Raw genomic sequence first — 19,500 nt, 5'->3', positions numbered from 1 at the left:
GAAATAAAAATAACTTAGAAAAGTTATCCCCCCAAATAAACAATCCAGATCTATTTCAATCATGCTCAGAATTGCTACTTAATGCATAAGAACCCCCCAGCATCATAAGTACTTTGTAGCTTGCCCCCATTTTATTTTAATAAAGGAAAATGTAATAAAGAAAAAAATCATGCACGTAAGCTAGCCACAGTCAAATACAATCTCTTGGAAATTTAACTCTGGTCACATCTTGCAGGGAGGCAAACCTATAGAGCAATTAAAACAGAATCAGTGCAGGCACTGCTGTAGGCTAACTATAAATAAATAAAATGGAAAACCTACCCATCCTTTGTGTTTTCAAAGGTCGTCGTTAGGTCTTTTGCTTTTGCTTAGGGTGCCACAAGCATGACAGCCCCTGTCAGCTGCTCTGTGGTGAGTCAGGGCTTGCTGACACCCAGGAAGAAAAATTGGACCCCTTGGGAGATGGACCGATTTTGGAACATTATTCTTTGCCAGCCATGCAGAACATCCCAAGAATAAATAAATCCCAACACAGCATTTGCAGCAGAATGTCAAGTTCTTCCTAGGTAATAGGATCTTCATGGATGGTGCGTTTTTGCATCTTTACATTTAGAAACGAGCTTCTTTAAAATCTCCCCGTGCAAAGCATGATAGATTCCTCCAAGTGATGCTCAGCTGTCTGAATTCACCCGTCTGTATTCCATTGGGCAGCAGTTCTCATAGTTAGCACTCCCGATCCAGCTAAGGAAACTGCGTTGGAGCACAGAAGCCAGGATGACCCTGTTCAATGAACAAGCAGTGTTCACTTCTGCGTACTGTCATTCTGAAAGCTCCTCCGACTGTTGCTTTGGTTTCGGTGAATGCAGTCTTATGTAAAGCTGCCCCCAGTGGCGAAGAATATTATGGGCATGTGCAGAAATATCTTCCTCCTCCCCACCCCCCTTTTAAATCTTGCAAATGAGTAAGCCCTGTGCTGGGAAATGAGTGATTGTTCTGGGTGACTAAATAGAAGCAGACTGGTCAGCCTCAGTGTACACTAGTGAAATGGGTGGAAATTTCCCTGGGCTTTTAGCTTTTCATTGTCATCTTTTTCTTTTGGGTAATTTAACTAAGCCTTTTAAGCCCAGCATCTGCTGCTGGGGCTTCCACCTAATATAAAGCTTGGATGTCACATTTCTTTTCATTTAAGCAAGAAAACAGCACACACAAGCCCATACTCACAGAAACCTGTGTATAATATACACAATGGGTGTAATTGAACACCACAGGCATTACATTGTAATGTAAAACACACTAATCCTTGCTATTACCACTGGTATACAGATGGTAAGAACTATGACTAATCAGGCAGGAAAACTTAACAGGTCTGATACCAGTGCAGTTAACTTTGGGGGGGGGGGTGAGGAGGCATGTCTGTATACTGACTGGCTACTACAGTGCATATTCCCTGATCCCCCACATTTATGGAAGGCACATAACCCCCATATGAATCTTTGAGCTCTACCTCTGAAACCCCACACTGTTTGAAGATGGCAAGTGAACACGAGGTATAGTTGGCCCGATAGATGGCAGGGTGGCTTAGATGCATCCCTTTCAGTGGGTGCTTTGTTATGCTGCCTTTTAAGGTGGGCTTGATTGTCATGTCAACTTTTTAATGTTGTTTCCAATTAATTTTTCCTTTTCCATGTTTGTTATGCTTTTAAAATGTACATTTTTGTTATGTTGTTGTTTGCTGCCTCTATCATTTTCAGGATAGGTGGTATAAATTGTTATAAATAAATAAGGATAGTTAATAATAATATATATACTCTGCAGTTAGTGAAGTAATGCTGTGCACGTTCTTCATAGCCTTCCCATCTCCCTAGATTTCGCCAGCTTAGAAGTAGGAGACACTGAAGTGTGGGTTTGCAAGAGTTGAGATCCTCTTTGAACACTGTGCCCTCTAATTTAGGTGAGAAAGAGGGGTCTCCTGCAACCCCCAAATGTCTGTCTTGTGTCCATAGATCAAGTGGGACACCTCAGAGGAAATTGCCAACTGTACCGCAAAATGGGAGCACATTGATTCCTCTTCATTTGCATCTGTGTTGCCTTCTTTGCTGTCTCCTACATGGGAAACATGCGAGTTTCCATTCAGTGCTGCAGCTATCAAGTGATGGACATCCATGCATTGAATGTTCTTACTGGTAGACAGTCAGTGATGTTTCTTATTTAGCAGTCTACCATTTATCTTGATGTTTCCCACATGGAACAGAGAAGCTAGAAGGGGAGTGCATCCCAGTCTCAAATTATGTAAATGCAATGTTCTCCCTGGAGAAAGAGGAAAAGGATGGTGACAGATTCTGAATACGAATTATTTTACCAGTATTGTAATTCCTGTTTCCTGTATGAGAAGCCATGCACAGTTTTTCAATTACCCTGTATTCTGCCTTCCTTCCAGGTTCTAACTACACATGACATGAATGGTGTGATTAGCAGTCATGTCAAGGCTTTTCAAAAATTAAATATCAGGGGTGGGTGGCAGTGTTGTGCTCAGGAACATAGTGTTCAGTAAGGGGAGGCTAAGTCTTCAATGTATTCCAGCTTATTCGGCATATTTAAGATACAACATTTCAACAAGTATATAGGGTTTCTATGGAAGGTGAAAATGATGGAGCTTTGATACCCCCCCCAACTTCTCTCTCCCTCTCTCTCTCTCTCTTCTCTCTCTCTCTCTCTCTCTCTCTCTCCTCTCTCTCTCTCTCAATATACAGCACAATGATTGGGTCACTTTGCTCCACAACTTGCTCTTGTTGCTTCAAATCCTTAAGAATTTGAAGCTTAAAACATTCATTGAAAGCAAAAGAACCAAAAGCCTTGAAAGCACAGCACTCGAAACAGACTTGACCTGGAAGTCGGCCCAGGCAATTTTGGTTTGGAAGTTTTGGGTAAACATACAAGTACCTTTGCGTACGTCTATTACATAATCCAATTCTCATATACCTAGCCAGCCTTCTGCTTTTTTTGCTGCCTTCTGCTCTAAATATATGATTGAGAAAAGATTGCACCTTGTCCACAGAAGTGTAAAGGCAGGGACCTTTCTCTTTTGCATATAAAGCTCTCTCTGAAGTTCTGTGTGCATTGATGTCATTGTGGAGCATGCTCTCATAGCACCCGGTGCTGTAGTGGACAGTGTGACGGCACTTGGAATACTGTGTAAAGTTTTGGTCACCTCACCTCAAAGAGGGTGTTGTGTTTTAATGATGTAACCCACCCAGAGACCTTACGGTGAAGGCCGGATTAACAACAACAACAACAACAGTCTTGTAAAGCTGGAAAAGATTTGGAAAAGGTGAATGAAAATTATCAAGAGGATGGAGCAACACCACTATGAGGAAAAGCTACATTTTATTTTTTACTTTAGAGAAAAGCTGAGTAAGAGAGAACATGATAGAGGTTTATAAAATTATGCAATGAGTGAAGGAAGGATAATCTTTTTGCTCCCTCTTTCATCATACTCATGGACATCCAATAAACTGAATGCTGGAAGAATTAGGACAGATAAAAGAAAGTTCATTCTCACGTGACACATTGCATTTGCTCCCTGAGGATATAGTGATGACTCCCAACTTGGATGACTTTAAATCAGGTTTGTACAAATTCATGAAGAATAAGGCGATCAGTGACTGCTAAACATGTTGGCTATATTCTCCCTCCGTTTTTGGGGGTAGTATGCATTTAAATACAATTTGCTGGGGATGGCTGGTGGGGAGGGTGCTGTTGTGCACAGGTTGTGTTTGTGATAACTCCACTATCATTAATCACTTGTGTTTCACAAATTGTGTATTCTGAGAGAAGTCATAATGATTTTAACTGGGATGAAATATTATCCGCACAACTAGGAATTCACACAGATAAACTGGAAAAATAGATGTACACATTTTATGATTACAAACTTAGTACAACTTGCACTTCATCTTTGGGTTTTGAGGTGAATGTGAAGTTTTCTTAAGCAGACCATCTGAGGACGACTGTTGAAATTTTCAGTGGGAATACCATTTTATGTTGGCTAATCTCTTTCAAGTGGATGAAACCCCACCAAGTTTTTGTTTTTTTTTAAATTACACCTGTACCGGATAGGCAATTCATTCAGATAAGAAGTTTGGCAAGTGCCCTTCTGCGGGATTCGGTGCTGGAGCTTCCCGTGCGTGAGTCTAAGCCACCCACGCACGAGATACCAGTTGCTGGGGATAAGCGGCCAGCGTTCCGCGTGCGTATGGGCACGGGCGCCGGCCAAGCCTCAATATCTGAAGGTTCGTGAGTAAGTCGGAAATGAATCTGAAGGTGCGTGAGAAATGGATGCCTCGAAAATGAATGGATGCCTCGAATCTGAATGGATGCCTCGAAACTAAATGGATGCCTCGAAACTGAACTTGAAACCACTTGTGACCTCCTGGACCGTTACTAAAGTAAAGGAAACTAAACCAAGGGCAAAGTTAAAGCATTAAGTGAAAACCCCTGACGTTTTTCAAAATTAAATAAAAACCTTTTCCCCAATAAAGACAGACACCGATGTTTCTTTTATGGTTTTGGCTGACCCGCATAGGCTCTTACACTTTGCTGTTCCTAGCCCTATACTAAGCTTTCCCTAAACTAACTGTCCCTGCACCGCCAAATCTTCCGCAATGCTAGGGCTAAATAAAACTACACCGCCAAATCTTACGCGATCTAAACCTATGCTAAGTCTAAAGGCTATCTAACCTTTACCGCCAAGTCTTCCGCGATCTAAGCCCTGACTACCACCTGCACGCGCTTCCAACCCGTCCAACCCAGCCAACCCACAGCCCAAAAACCCTTAAACTAAACTAAACTTCAAAATAACATAACCGAACTGAGATACCTAAGCAGGGAGCCTCAGCCTTTTATTGATCACCAAGTGTGACATCACGATCGATATATTACCAATAGAAATGCTGTTGCTGCCCTCCAAAAAGGCGGGAAGCAGAATAAACGACCATTGATAACTTTGAAAACCTCTGGAACTACAATTTTTAGGCGGAGTGATCTCAGTGGCGAAGTGCCCACTGACTCTTACTTTTACTTTCACTTTTAAACGGAAGGATACGAAAAGTAGTTCATAATAAACATTAATATAAACAAATAACCGCGGATCTTAACGGATCCACAAAGTGTATTCCCACACCCTTCGTATTGTCATTCCCGCCCTTCCATAGTTCTTTGACCTAGATGGTCCAATATTTTATTTCATCTGTCTTTTAACAAGGCCCTCTGATTTCTACATGTTTGTATTTCTGCTTGGGGAATTCTTACCTTGTATTTTCATTCCAACTTTTGAAATTTTTTCCTACTGCTATTGCAAGGCAATGTTGTGTTTTTCATACAGTTAAGGGACATCTGAATTCCCAGGTCAAGCCCTGGCTTATGTCACAATTCATGGAGTAGCTCGCGCTATGAATTCACTTAAGGATTCACCTCAAGAACCCTTAACAAGAATCTGGGATGTCAGTGACAGAATTCAGAATGCAAAACCCCCTAAGCAATGCATGCATAAATACATGTATATGTGCATACAGAATGCTAAACAAACCAACTTCAAGCCAAGGATTATGAAGCTGGCTTGTTTAAATAACCGGAATTTGTTTTAAATTACAATCTCTTGTTTGTATGATGTTCACTTGAACCCCTTCCTGTTTGTGCACATACAGCTAAACTGCATTGGTTCCCACTATCAGGGCTTATCCACACTTCCTCTTGTCCCACTGCTCTTTAGTGCTTTCTAAGCAAAGGACAAGTGGAAATGTGGATGAACCCTAACACTCAGAATTTGAACTTGAAAACATCTAGAGGCTTTATTCAAGAAATCAGTACATGATCAAGGCATAATTACAGGGCACAGAACAGAGTTCTCACATGACCATACAAAAGCTAAGCTCTCCCAGCACCTGGTGTGTCCCCTCCTGCTCTTCTTTTTTAAAGCAGGGTGAAGGCTGTCACTCACGAGAATCACAACCCACGTTATATAAACAAACGCCTGCCTGTAGGTGCTCTGCCAGAAGGTTCAGTCTGTGTGTGCTGGCACATTTGACACCATGTCTTTGGAAACAGAAACTTGTCTAGCTCCTCTGTTCCAATCTTGGTCTCAGGCTCAGCCAGACCCTTCTGATTGATCAGCTCCTTGGCAGGGTCTATACCGGCTTCAGCTCTTCCTCTGCCTTGGGAGTATTTGTCAGGGGTGGCAAGCAATGACTTCTTAGGGCTGTGAAGATTTGGGTCTGGGCTTGAGTAACTCCATGAAGGACACTTTGCCATTCTAGGCAGCTAGCAAACACTATGTGTATGTTTGAAGTGTATGTATGTGAGGTTGAGTAATCAAAAGATACCAAATTTAGTACAAACTTTTCTTGTCTTGTTTAGAATATTTAGAATTTTCCATTAGCTGCTGCTAAGAAAAGCCTGTTATTTTAATCTGTAAGATAATGGAAGGGTTCTGCATCAAAATGTGTACGATCAGCATTTCATGCTGTGGTTAATGGAAAAAACAGGAACTGATCATGGGAACCATTGGCGCTTTTAGGAATGTGTATATAAGAGATAGCTTTGAATGCAGTATTTTAAACCTGTTGCTTTTTAAATAATAATAATAATAATAATAATAATAATAATAATAATAATAAATGTTTTAATGTTGTTCTGCCATGGTATCTGGTACAACCAGAGTCAGATTTTCATGTTGCTTGTAACCCAGACCTGTTAAAGCTAAAATGTACCGCCAGAAGTATGACTGGCATGATTGCAATTAGATGTGTATGCATTTGGTTGCAATTGTCACAAATACCTATTGGCTGCAGCCCATATATAACAAGTAACACCTCTACCTTAATGGGTTTACTTGGTATGATTAACATTGGATACAAATGTTTATATTTTTGTTTTCATTTGTTGTGTCATGGGGAACTTAACCGGGTGGTTATAACAGCTTATCCCACAGGTATATTGTTGGACTACAACCTGCACACATGCTCACAAATGCACACACATGCACTCACAAGACATACAATACATCCAGATGTAAAACCACTTATAATTTTGTTTTTTGCATGGTATCATGGATTCAGAAATGTTTTGGTGCTTAAGATAAAGGGCCATTCCACATGTTATGGATTTTGTACAAACGGATATTAGTTCTGTGTAAGAAATGATTAAAATGATATAAATTCCACAACCATTTCACAATGAAACATTAATCAGCTCCCCCCCCCAAGAGACAGAAATCCCATTCCTTGTTTTTTCTATCTACCATCTTGGTGATTAACATTAAAATTCTATGCATGTCAGCTTGGAAGTAAGTCTCACAGTGTTATATTGGGCTTGCTCCCAAGTAAGTGTGTATATAGGATTTTAGTGTAAACTATCCGGTATATCAGTACAACTGATTTTGTATTTCAAAATAGCTACTGTATGTTTGGTTTTCCCTGTCATAGAGCATGTATACATCTTTTTGCTGATTTCTACAATGTGTAGCCCAGTAAATAAAAACTCTGAAACAGCATTCAATAAAATACTTAAGAGATCTGGGACAAAATTAGAAGGCTATAACACTTTTCACTTACTGGTACTCCTCCAGACTGCAATAAGTAGCTGTCTGCCCAACTGTGAGATGTGTTAAATTGTAGACTCCCTCCTGCACAGAATTTTATCTGACCTTTCTCAGTGACAGTGCTCAGGAGATCTTATCCACCACTTCTCAACTGCATGTCTAGCATTGTGGAGTGTCGCATCACAGATGGGGATGTTGAAGAAAATCAAACTTAAGTGATGTTCTCTCCAAACTCACCTATTGATGTTGAGCAAAACTGGGAATAGAAAACACATTTGTAGAGTTCTATGCACTAAGTAAAGGTGCTTCCCATGAGAAGACTGGCATTCCTGTTCTCTGCGTTTTTGTTCCTGTATGGCAAATTTACAGTTTCAGTTTCTTGACTTTTTATTTCCTATGGCAGAACATTCATCGTGTTAAAAAATAAAGCAGAACTAAAATTTTAAAAGATGCTTACTTTTGTAGCTCAATCAATCATACATGCAAAAATCTAAGAAGTATTAGATCTCTTTGTGGTTTAGCCCAGAATTGGTAGCAGTCTGTTGGAAACTATGTCTGTTAATTCCTTAGAGGTACCCACAAGGTTAAGGATTTTTTTTAAAAAATCATCTATTATCATCACTGCCTATTTCCCCCCTATGGAAAGCATCCTCAATCTCATAGCTGCATTATTTACAGAGTTCAGAAGAATGATTCATTAGACAGTTATTCATATTTAAATTGATTACTCTTTCTTGATCTAGGTATTGGTTTTTCTTTTGCAATGATGTAGAAAAATTCAAGAGAAAGGGCACATCTACTAACTCTGATTTTCTTCAGCTGAATTTGATATAGTACATTTACAGCTGATGGGATCCAAGCACTCATCTGCCAGTTTAGACTTTTCTGAATTTCATTAAAAATATATTTCACTGGGACCGTGTGTTTGCCACCTCTGGTGATATGCTCTGCATATGGAAGCCTGCATGGCACCCATCATTCTCTCTCTGTCTCTTTCACTCTCTCACACACCAGACAACATATACACACACAGAGCACAAGAGTAAGTGAGAAAGCAGCATAGTGGTGCTTCCCTGTGGTGTGATCCTATGCATAAGAACTAAGAAGGCTCTTTATACCACGTCAATCTGTATTCCCCATCTACCTCAGTATTGTCTACTTTGACTACTATTCAGAGTGTCAGTGAGAAGTGTCTGCCTGAAAACCGGTTGCAGGGAATTGTAAGTAAGAAGAGTGTTGTTGCATTCATATCTTGTTCGCAGGCATCAGGTTGGCCATTGTGGGAACTGGAAGGATTAAATCTGGGGCCTTTTGCCCACAAAAAATTGTTTTCTGTCACTGAGTTATGACCCTTCGTCATGCAGTTGTTGTGGTGTGTAAGAGAGACAGAGAATATTGGAACCACATGATTGGGACAAATTTCATGAGTAGCCATCTCACTAAAACAGTGTTTTTCAACTACTGTTCCGCGGCACACTAGTGTGCCGCGAGATGTTGCCTGGTGTGCCGTGGGAAAAATTGAAAAATTACTTTATATATAGTCAATATAGGCACAGAGTTAAAATTTTTAACATTTTCTAATGGTGGTGTGCCTCGTGATTTTTTTTCATGAAACAAGTGTGCCTTTGCCCCAAAAAGGTTGAAAAACACTGCACTAAAAAGTACGGCAACAATTTCTGGGCTCAATCCACACAGCTGAGCTTACTCATGTGGTTTGAATACTCATGCAGTACTGCATCAGTGTGATATTGCGCTACAAGGAAACAGGTTTCTTGCTGCGTGTGAATGGAACTATTTGCAGAGTTCACCATGCACATAGCTTATGTAAGCACCTGCGCATCTGACTACCAAGTTGTGGAAATTGTATTTCTCCTCCTCTTCCACTCACAGTTCTTTGGATCACAGCCATCATTCTGCTATTAAATGCAGGCAGGCATTCAGGTGTAAGCAATTAGAGTACAGTCTACCTATAATTTGACTTGTCCTTTCAAAATATTTTAAAGCTCTCTGTAAATTTCTCTTTGAACCTGTATATTGCCAGTAAAATATACTGAGTACCCATCACTCTGTAAAATTAAAGTGCTTACTCATGTGAGATGTTCAGATCTGAGCTCTGAGGTCATGTGCTGAGTTCCGCAGATGGGAAAAACTGGTCTCATACAGTATTCAGTAACATCTCAAGGAAAGGACATTATGACTGTTCAGTGGATTTGCAAGTGAAAGAGGGAAAAAAACCATGAATATCGTAAAGAGACATATAATTATATCCATTCATTCTGGGGCTAGAATCAAGATGGTCTATTCACAATGATTACAGTTGTGTATTTAGCCACCACCACCCCTTTCTTGAGCTCCACTTTCATTCTGCAGGATGGGGTGGGTGGGATGACAAAGAAGGACGAATTCCTTGCTAAAAATATTTATTCATACCTCCTGGAAGTGAATTTTCCTGTATTGTGTATTTGCGCATAAAATCAATCAAATCATTTTCAGTCAGCCCAACTACTGTAAGTTGCTAGATAGCCTAATTCTAATAGGCGATATTCTTGGAGAAATACCGGAACTTAATTGTACAGGCAGCCTTGGTTAGTTAATTAGCTTGTCAACCAGTTCTTTTTAGTCTTGGCTGCTACTGATTTATACCCAGTAAGAGTATAAAAGGATTTTCTGGTGTAAAATGAGAATGCAGGTTCCTATAATGCATTCTCATGGTGCTATCTTTTTTCTTTCTTTTCTTTCATCTTCCCCCCTCTCGATCCTTTTCCCTACCAACAAAAAGAAAAAGCAAACTTTGAAGAATCTATTAAGATAGCTAAACTACTAGTTAGTTTGCTTCCTTTTGAGGTTACACCTGCCAAGAGTACAGTTTGTTATTCTTTGTGGTCTTCGGAATCTGCATTTGTGCAGAACAAAGAGCAGGAATAGAGAGCCTATGGTATAACTCCAGATGTTGCTGGACTACAACTCCCATTATCCCTGAACCATTGGTCATGCTGCTTGGGGCTGATGGTTTATCACCCTGGTCTAGAGCTTAGAAGAGCTTGAAGCCCTTGCCCTCAGTTGCAGAGAACTGTTTCACTGCATACCTCAAAGATGGGGCCTCTTTAATTGTAGCCTGTACATAGCATTCCTTGGTGTCGATGGCTTTCATAAACAGCCCATGTCTCGATGCTCAGCATTTCTCCATATAGGCAGCCTTAGTGTCTGATAAAAGCCAGTGCTTTCTGTCTTGATGTCCTTGGTATCTATCCCAAGCTGAGGTAGGTGGTTCTTTATGCACTGACAGTATCGTGTGAAGGAAGGGGTTCAATAAAGATCTGAGTGATGGACCGTCCTTGAAATCTTTCCCTCCTCATAGGTCCTTCTCATACATTATCCTCTGCGTTTTCATGATATTTTGTGGCTATCCTCTTGGAAGTTACTGGGGGAATGTAATCTACACTATAAACTTACATCAGTTTTTGTAACCAACTCCAGTGCGATGGTTTTTCACAAAGAATGCTAGGAATTAAAATTTGATGAGGGTGCTAAGAATTCTTTTAGAGCTACACTTCCCAGGCTTCCCTTGGGAGAAAGGAATAACTGTTCTGTGGTGTAGATAGGGCCTAATATATCAATTTTTTCTCTCCTTTGTGCAAAAGCTGTCCTTCCATGACTAAGTGTACTGTACTTTTATTTGTATTCAGTATGTGGTAATATAGTCCAATCACTTTTAAAGATTTGCAAAAGTACCCATCAATTTGGTGTGTGTGTGTGTGTGTGTGATCTTTGCTGCAGCAGGTATGCTTTATCTCCCACAGTTTCCTAAAGTGAATTGTGTCAAAATAACATTGCACAACTGTAGGGATATAAATAATCTTGGTGGTTTTGTATATATGTGTGATTCTTGTGGCTCCCACTTAAATGTATAAGTCTCAGAAATAGATGTTGATTTGTCTATCAAATGCTTTGAATCACAATGTAGCACCCCATTAGTGCAGCCAAGTGTTTGTTTTGAGTGGATTCCGTTCCCATTTTTGCTTAAGTCCTCCTGAAAAGGTCTGTCTCTTTCAGGAATATGAAATAATTTAATGCCTTTTGAAAACATGCTCTGATTTGGGGAAAGCAGTATTTACCCCTCCTTCCCTGAAAGGTGCTGCAAAAAATGGAGGAATATTTGAAGCACTTCAAAAGTAATACAGGCTTTATGTCTCAGTGACTTTTTCCTTTCCCATTTCCATGTTAGTGGCAAGACTAGCTACTGATCGATGTAAATAGTTTATCTCAAGGTGATGTCCAACTTAAGTTGGCTTTATTTATTTAGTCATCTTCCTTTCTTTTTTTAAACCACCAAGGCAAACTGCAAGGTAGGTTTGACTGAGAGATGACTTGTAGAAGGCTACTTTGTGCAATAGCTGGGGAGAGGTTTTCTGTTTTTTGTTTTTACTTCAATTTCATTTGTAGGAGGGTGGTAGCTTGTGTAAATATACCATCAGGATGTGTGAAAGACTCAGAAGTCCCTAGAAAGGCCTGGGTCTCTTTCAGTCTTGTTAGCCCCTTTTTGGAGACTATACATTTCACTCAGATTCCAAAGTGGGCAACAACAACAAAAGGGAATAATATAGCAACTCAGTCTCTAATATATCACCTGCTGATTATAGGCTGTGTCCCGACAGGGACATTATATTGCAAGCAGGTCATTCCGATCCAATTTTTCTGTGTGCGTGATTGGCACATATCCACATGCTCCCATTTTCCCCATTCACTAAATTAATTGCTATTCCACTGTTTGCAGTCAACACCACTGGGTAGAACAGGGCAGAAAATATCCTGGATTTTTTTTTGTCCCTCTCATCAGTAGCTCCTTTACACACTCAGACTCAGTTAGTTTACAGGATTGAATTGTAGTTGGCTTGTTCTTTTCCCTCCAAATTATAAATTAATTTTTGTTCACAGTTGCCGAAGATCTGTAATAATAAAAACAAATTGTGGTTGCTTAGTGCTCTGTGTGTGGTGGGTACACATGCTGAACTTTCTGTAAATTAAGATAATTTCTCTCTCCCAGCCTTCTCCACTTGACATCTAATTTCAGTTTAAAGGACATTAGGATCTGATTGTGTTACTGAGATGGAGGGGAATCAGTCAGTCCTGAACCTCTTCTTGCTGCTTTCTCAAAGCTCTCCAAGCCTCTCTTGCAGCATCAGAGAGGTTTGGGGTGAAAAGCAGGAGGCAGCAAGGGGGGTTCCTGATGTTGACAGGCACTTGACTCTTCCCACTTTTTTCTTTAAAAATATATATATATATATAAATGTTCAAGATGGGTGCGTGGATGCGAAGGCCTTGCTCTGTAACCGCTTGACCGGTTGCCTTCAAATTTGGACACAACATTCCTTGGCCATATGGGAAGGTTCTTAGGTACCTAGATTGCAAAAATATCATACCTTTCCCAGGTAAATCTGTGAATTTGTGCAAAAAACAGCGCCCTCCAGTGGACATCAAAGAACACACACTTGACAACAACAGACTTCAGAAGAGGGTGGGAGGGGGAGCAGAACTTGAGGTCACCTCAGCCAATAGGATGTTGGCGGGGGAGGGGCCAAATTAACCTTTAGCTACCACCGCCATAACAACTCCTTGCCTCAGGCTCGGCCAATTCCCATTTTAAAACAGTGAGCAACAGACATGAGAGTGCGGAGGTGACGGAACAAATCACAGCACAGGAGTTCAACAGAACAACCTGTGGAGAGCCAGGCGAAACTGGGGGGGGGGAACTGGACAGAAGGGAGGTAAGAGATCAACACAGTTTCGGAGTGACCACGGAGAGTGTGGGGGAGGGAAACAAATCACGCCACGTGAGTGGGAGGAAGACGAAAACGGGGGTGGACTGAGAGGAGGCACGCAGAAGTTCATCACGATAAGCTGTGGGAAACCAGGAAAAACAGGAGAGAAAGACTGAGAGGAGGCAGGCTTAAGTTCATCGGGATAACGTGTGGGAAACCAGGCAAAAACGGGGGGGAGGGAAGACTGAAATGGGGCACATGGAAGTTTGTGGGCATAAGCTGTGGGAAACCAGGCGAGAACGGGGGGAGGGGGAGAGCCACAGCAAGGCGTGGCCGGGCAAGCTAGTGTGTGTGTGTATATATATATATATATGAGAGAGCCATGTCCCAAGGCATCCTTCTGCTGCAGGAGACCCTTGAATAAGTCTGAAATAACAGCTAGAAGAGGACTCCCAGCAGCACAATACTGAGGTGATTTAAGCTAGGGATGGCGAAGAAACTGGATTCAGTTTGCATTTAAAGGTGAACCTACCTACTTCACACTTTCTGAAATAATACGTTAATCAAAACACAGCCATCCTTTGAAAGTTGCACTTCTGCGAATTTTGCTGTGGAATTTCTGCAGCCAAATAATGTGTACCAAAATGCATATGCTAGGGTTTGCATAAACATACAAATATTAATGAAAATAACATACAAAAATATATTTTATGAGGGAAAATAGATGCTCTGAAAAATGTCTGTTATAGGATTGCCTGGACTTTCCTGGACATGCCATCTTTTTCAGTTTTAAAATTTATGTCCAGGCAGAATTTTAAATTGTGGCAAAATATCCGGTTTTTGTTTGTTTGGTGGTGCACAAGTGTTCGTCTACTCAGCACTCTCTCTCCTCCTCCTCTGGACCCTCTTCCTTTCTTCTCCCCTCTTTCCTTCTCCCTGGATCCCTCTTTCATTCTCTCCCCTTTCTCCGCTTCCCCAACTCCCTCAACCCTCCAAGGGCTTGCCCCTCCACTGCCCGTTGCATCCCTTTTCCTTCCCCTTGTTCACATCCAGCTTTCTACCCCCTACACTACGGTGACTGCCCAGCCTCTGCCTAATGACTTCCTGTGAGTGAGATCCTCATCCTGGCTCTGTCCATCTCTTTAAACCTCTCTCTGCTCATGTGATATTCTGTTTGTTTTAGGGCCATAGTTGAGTGGCAGGGCATCTGCTCTGAATGCAGAAGACCCCAGATCCATCGTTAAAAGTAGAAGTTGGCAAATGTGTCCTCTTTTTTGCTCTTCAAAATAGGGCAACCCTAGCTAGGCAAAATTGCATACAGGAATGCATTTTAGGAGAAATTTGCACTAAAATGCTGGTGATTTTCATGAAATGTGGGGAACCAAATTTAAGATTAGAAAAAAATGAGAAGCTCAGAGAAACCAAAATTGACAAATTCATCCATCCCTACTTTAAGCTGAATTTGAAGGTCATCTGAAAATGCTGAGAGATGGGAAAGATTGGCACACCCACCCACACCCACCCATTCAGACCACTAATCCATCCAAAGTGTTTATTTTTATTATTGCTTGTCTCACACAAATTGGTTCATACAAATTGTGTGAATTTCCCCCCACTGAAATGAATGGCACATACACATGCATATCTCTTTGTGTGACTGTAGCCTTAGTGTTTGCTTAACACAAATATCACACACACACACACACACACACACACACACTCATCCAATTCTTTTGACAAGCCATAGTGTTTCCTATTTCATATTCTGATTATTTTATCTTCTTTCTTTCTTTTCTCTGTAATCTTTGCCACCTACAGGTTATCTGTCACCTACCCTGTATATCCCTTAGCCATTACAATAATGTAACCTGTAGGGCCAAAAAAGAAACCTCTTAGCACCTTCTATACTGGACACATACCTTAGTGTATGCACTAGGTAACAGTGGACATGATACATTTACCAATTATAAATAAATAAATAAATAAATAAATGCATCCCTGCTATAAAGTATATTAAAGTGATTTATGGACAGTAGAAGCAAAGCAGGACAAAGTTCTGAAGTAAATTTTATTTTTGTGGCTGAGTTGTTTTGAAGTGAAAATAATGAGAAGAATTTAGAAGGAAAATGGCAGTTTTAAGAAGCCTTTCTAATGTAATGCAAAACTTTGTATTTGCCCAGGGCTTCATAATAGCTTCTAGTTTTGCAATAAACATGTGCAGCATGCTTTAAATAAAACTTAATAAAATCCTATAATAAAAAATGTATATAATATGGCACCAACTTTTTACATGCACAAAAATGTTCACATTAAGTGGACAGCATATATGCTGGCAAATCTTTGTCCATCTTCCTTAAATTACAATATAATTATTTTATTGCAATAAAATAATGTGAGTTGAGATTTTATTTTTGGAAGAGGGCGATTTACTAGTCTGCAGCTTTATTGTTCTGCTTTGTGTGTGTGTGCCTTCAAATACAAGATGAAAGTGAGAAAGAGGAGATGAGTGATGAGAATCATAATGTATTTTATTGGTAATTCTGCAGTTTTAAGAGAACAGAATTTTGTTTATGGGAGAGACCAAATGTTGCTACTTCATAGAGAAATAGAAGAGGGAAGAAAACCTCAGCAAGCTAGACTGACTCTTGGCCTTTTAAATCGGCCCTGAGGTGAAATGTAAGCTGCTTCACTGTCATCTTGCTTCAAAGCTTGTGGTTAAAATTGTTTTGTTTTTTTCTGTTTATCATATACAATTTTATATTCATCTGCTGATGATCACAAGGCAGGGCAGAAAATACTGCCAGTGCAAAAGGCCCTAATAATGATTAGTGACTGATTCAGCTCCCCCTGGATTTCACCTAGAGGGAAATTGAATGCCTACCTTGGAGGGCCATGCTGAGGCATAATACCTGGAGGCGTTTTTGAGGGATTTTTAAAAGGCCACTTCACAAAGTTTGTGCAGATTCTTAGGGGAGGGAGGTTCGCTCCTTTAAGCTGCTTCATGTTCTGCCTTAAGCAAAATTTGAGATTAATATGGAGGACCCTTTAAGAAGGCAAAACATCTGTAAGAATTTGGCGGGTAGTTAAGAGTATCACTGTCAAATATTCTTGGAAGAGTGGGGGAGGTGCCCCTTGGAATATCTTCACATCACCATTTGGTCTGTGGTAGCCAAGGGCAGCATAAGATGCTGCCTTACACTGAGTCAAACCAGTTGGCCCATCTGTTGTCTTCACTGACTGGCACTGGCTCTTCAGGGTTACAGACATGGAATCTTTTCCAGCCCTACCTGGAGATGCCAAGGATTGAACCATGGACCATCTACATACAAAGCAAGTGCACTATCGCTGAGCTACAGAAAAGGCATGAAAGTGAGTGCAACCATAATTGGCTGGTATGTCTGTTGTCTGGACAAAAGCACCCTTGGGAAACTACCAGGGACAGAGCACCCTGGCAGGGCCCATTGCTGTGCTGATGTGTGCTTTGTACAGCTGGATCTTGCTTCTGTCACTTTCAGTTCCCACAATGACGCACAACAATGCTACACCAGCCAAGCCTTGCAGTGTGATCCTCTCTCCATAGGCAGGGTTCAGCTTTTAGCAGCAGGAAAAGCAACATCAAATTTATTATATGGTCAAAGATCTGGTAAATACTTGCTATACAGTAATTTAAATAGAAGTACAGTATATTAAACTATTGTGAGGAAGGCACTGTATGATTAGTGTGCTTGCTCAGTCTGCTGACCAGGTGCTAATAACTGCTAATAGACAAGTGCAAGGCTCCTGCTTCTGTTCTTATGATTTCTGATCTGTAAACCAGACTTGGACCAGGTATCTGTCAAACAGAGGGAACTTTCAAACAAAGGGCTGTCCTCTGTAAAGTAGGCAGCAATGAGTTGCAGCAAGTTTAAATGCGTACATGTGTCACCCAGTCATGTGAAAAAGCCACACTTATCACCTCTGGTCCACAGCTCTGATTTACATTTTTGGATCAGCTGTGATTTATATTTTTAGCTCCCCATTTTGCATGTTGCACAAATACTCTTCCCCTGAGGGCATGCTGTTATTTACAGAACACTGAGATGATTAATAGTGGAGCTATTTGAGCTCCTCAGGTGGTTTTCATTATTTCCCAGAGATAACCTGTTGTAAGTAAATTTATTCACAAGTCATTGGGCATGCATGGCAACTAGCCCTGCAAGAATTATTATATTTGTACTGTGTTTTCAGCTCTAAAGAGCCTGATTTTTTTGGGGGGGGGGGTGTTTTCCAAGGTAGCTCACATCAATAATTTGTCTTCCTAGTGAGCAACACTCCTTTCTTGAGTTTATTAGGAGTGTGGGTGAGCGGCAGGGCTGAAGATGAAAAGCCTACCTACTGCTTCCAAGTGCCAATATCTAGAATTTAAAGAGAAATCTCTCACTTGTGGGGTTTGGTGGTAGTGTCTTGATCAAGCCCCACACTTATAAAGGAAGTTGTGGTATTCTTTATATTTGACATAGAAACTATGCTTACTCTATCTTTCCTGCTCTTGTTTACAAAGCCCAAGGACCTTCCTAGGTATTTAATTTATTTATTTCTAAAATGTCTTTCTATCCCACATTTGTCATAGCGTAGACCAAGCAAAATTATTGGGAATTACAAATGAACATTATGAATTTTAATGGGCCTACTTTGAGTAAAACTCAGTTAGCTACAACTCAGTGTAACCAACAATCTACCATCCATTAAAAACAATTTAACACAAAACAGAGGTCAATTAAAACAAATCATAGAGAGATAGTAACATTAATATAACAACTCACAGAATTATTCAGTCATATGTGGTTCTCTGAGAATGGTCTTCTTCAAAGAAAAGCAGCCCTAAAAGGATGTGCTTTTAAAGCCTGTTTAAGAGTCTGGAATGTTGAAGATATGCCCGTCTCCATGGCAAGGGAGTTCCACAATGGGGGAGGGCACCAGATAGTTTCAGTATATTTCATAATGGCAATATTGTTTATTCATTTAATACAACTTGTATATGATCTTTCCTATACCTGAAATGGGTTGTGTTAAAAAAAAACCTCTTCAGCAACATAGAAAATTACACTGAATGTATAAAACACAATACTTAACAACAATTCAATTTCAGCATAACAGTCCAAGTGGGGTGCTTTTCAAATGGCGATGTTAAAGGCAAAAGGCAGATGGTAGAGATGTAAAGTTACTGGGATTTATTTGTTTTTGTCCTCCCCAATACTGAACTTTGCATTAGGCTGCTGTGAATGTGCAACACAATTATTTTGCCATTATTTTGCCTCTCAGTATTACATAATTATACATTGTAATTATGTCATTATATGTACTTATTTTAACAACATAATACAGCCTATTTCTAAAATGCACATTATTAAGCACATTGTTTTTTACCCAACAAAAAAATTGTTGCTGGAAGGAACATTGTGGCTGCAACGAATTCATTATACTTCTAGATAACCTGAAAAGGGCACAAGGGAATACCTACTTGAAGCATTTGTTTTAGATGTTTCAAAGACTAAATTAGATGACTGCTCGGGTGCTTAATCTATAACTCTGAAACTGTTTCCCATTGTCAGTGGTAATATTTATTAGTAATCACATATTTGGAAATATAATTTTGCAAAAATGCTTTACAGTAATTAAATCTTGTTTTTAGTCACAACAACCATTTTACAGACGCACAGTAACTTGACCAAGTCCACTCAATGAGTTCATGGCCAAGAAGGACTTGTTTATCTTCTTGGCCTCAGTGGTAGAGCACTTGTGTGCTTATGAGTTTTCCTTGGGCATCTGGTTGGCTATTGAGGGAACAGGATGCTGGACTAAATGGGCCTTTGCTGTGATCCAGTAGGGTTCTTCTTATAGTCACATGTCTGGCATGTAAAAGATCCTAGGAAGGCTGTTGTCAGAAACTTTGGAGAATTGCTGCTGGTTGATGTCAACCACACTGAGCTAGAAAGACCAATTAATTGACACTGTAGAAGGCAGTTTCCTATGTTCCTGTCCTCCTAGGGTTAGGTTTATTTTGGTACTTGTTCTGCACACTAATAAAATATTTCATCTCAGAATGTGCCACCTTTCCCCTCAGGTATCTTGTTACTTCTGCTCTTTTGTTTCATGTTTTTATTGTCT

At 40.3% G+C, this 19,500-nt stretch overlaps 2 protein-coding genes across 2 annotated transcripts in view; one reads left to right on the top strand and one right to left on the bottom strand.

Annotated features, from left to right (window-relative positions):
• LRRTM3 (leucine rich repeat transmembrane neuronal 3) overlaps positions 1 to 867 on the bottom strand; it is a 112,069-nt gene extending 111,202 nt beyond the window's left edge. The window contains exon 1 of the mRNA XM_033148942.1: positions 322 to 867. Coding sequence (XP_033004833.1) covers positions 322 to 325 — 4 coding nt within the window. The 5' untranslated portion in view covers positions 326 to 867. The remainder of the gene's footprint in view (positions 1 to 321) is intronic.
• CTNNA3 (catenin alpha 3) overlaps positions 1 to 19,500 on the top strand; it is a 577,780-nt gene that overhangs the window by 270,260 nt on the left and 288,020 nt on the right.

This window comes from Lacerta agilis, chromosome 5 (assembly GCF_009819535.1).
Source record: "Lacerta agilis isolate rLacAgi1 chromosome 5, rLacAgi1.pri, whole genome shotgun sequence".
NCBI classification, from domain to species: Eukaryota; Metazoa; Chordata; class Lepidosauria; order Squamata; family Lacertidae; genus Lacerta; species Lacerta agilis.
This window is presented reverse-complemented; position numbering and strand designations above follow the sequence as displayed.